The sequence below is a fragment of the Aplysia californica genome, unplaced genomic scaffold (assembly GCF_000002075.1).
Source record: "Aplysia californica isolate F4 #8 unplaced genomic scaffold, AplCal3.0 scaffold01761, whole genome shotgun sequence".
Taxonomy (NCBI): domain Eukaryota; kingdom Metazoa; phylum Mollusca; class Gastropoda; order Aplysiida; family Aplysiidae; genus Aplysia; species Aplysia californica.
Genome location: NW_004799031.1, coordinates 9809 through 10841, shown reverse-complemented (window position 1 = coordinate 10841; position 1033 = coordinate 9809). Strand labels below are relative to the sequence as shown.

General features: G+C 39.3%; 1 protein-coding gene across 1 annotated transcript in view; it reads right to left on the bottom strand.

The window, feature by feature from the left end:
• LOC101863875 (spectrin alpha chain, non-erythrocytic 1) overlaps positions 1-1033 on the bottom strand; it is a gene marked incomplete at its 5' end in the record, with an annotated part of 39056 nt that overhangs the window by 28754 nt on the left and 9269 nt on the right. The window contains 2 exon segments of the mRNA XM_013090975.2: positions 246-305; positions 746-876. Coding sequence (XP_012946429.2) covers positions 246-305; positions 746-876 — 191 coding nt within the window.

Sequence of the window (1033 nt, the reverse complement as noted above, 5' to 3'; positions counted from 1 at the left end):
GATGGATGGATGGATGGATGGATGGATGGATGGATGGATGGATGGATGGATGGATTAAGGGAGAGGGCTAGACAGAGAGACGAAGAAACCACAAAGATAAAGATGGCTGTGTAAAGGGAAAGATAGATAAGATAGTGAAATAGGAAGCGATAGAGAGATAGACAGAAAGTAATCCCGAAAGAAGAAGGAGAAGAAGAAGAAGCAGACCCCACAAGAATCCCCGCAGAAGACAAAACAGTCTGTACCTGGAGGCTCCTTTCAGGCTCTTTTCTTTCTCAACCTTCAATTGGTTCAGTCTCTCCCATCTGGCGCAAAAAAAAACAACAACAAAAATTAATTAAATGCAGGTGTTTTTACATCTCAATGTGTATCCTTTACGTTCCTTAATGAGTTCAACCCCTTTTTCCACATTGTAAGTTGATTTAACAGGCGCTTGGAAGACGATAAAAGTCACAACACAACAGAGTAATCTTTTTTTCTGAATTACAAGAAAATATTTAAAAAATGTGATGGATAAATGTATAAATAAACAACAATTGCTCAGTTGTATTCAGAAATATATGGGATAAATAAACAAAGTAATAACTAACATCTAATTAACTAACTAACTAACTAATTAACTAACCAACTAACTCATTAACTCACTGACTAACTACGTAAGTAAGTAATGAACTAAGTAACTAAGTACGTAAGTAACTAACTAACAAAACAATCGATAAGCAGCCATGCCAAACGATCCACCCACCTGTCGTTAATTTCCTTTTTCCGCTGAGTGACCTTGTCCTTCTGTGAACTTCCGGACTTGACGATGACGTCAGCGAGCTGGTTAATGGCGTCCAGACGGCCCTTGTTGGCGGCCAGACTAGTCAGCAGGTTCTGGGACAGATTGGGGAGTACGTTTTATTTATTTTTTTACAGCAACATCAACCCAGTTTAGGTTGTATCGGAAACAAGCCTAATGGTTTTGATCTTTCCTCTCTCTCTCTATCCCAGACTTACACACACACACACACACACACACACACACACACAC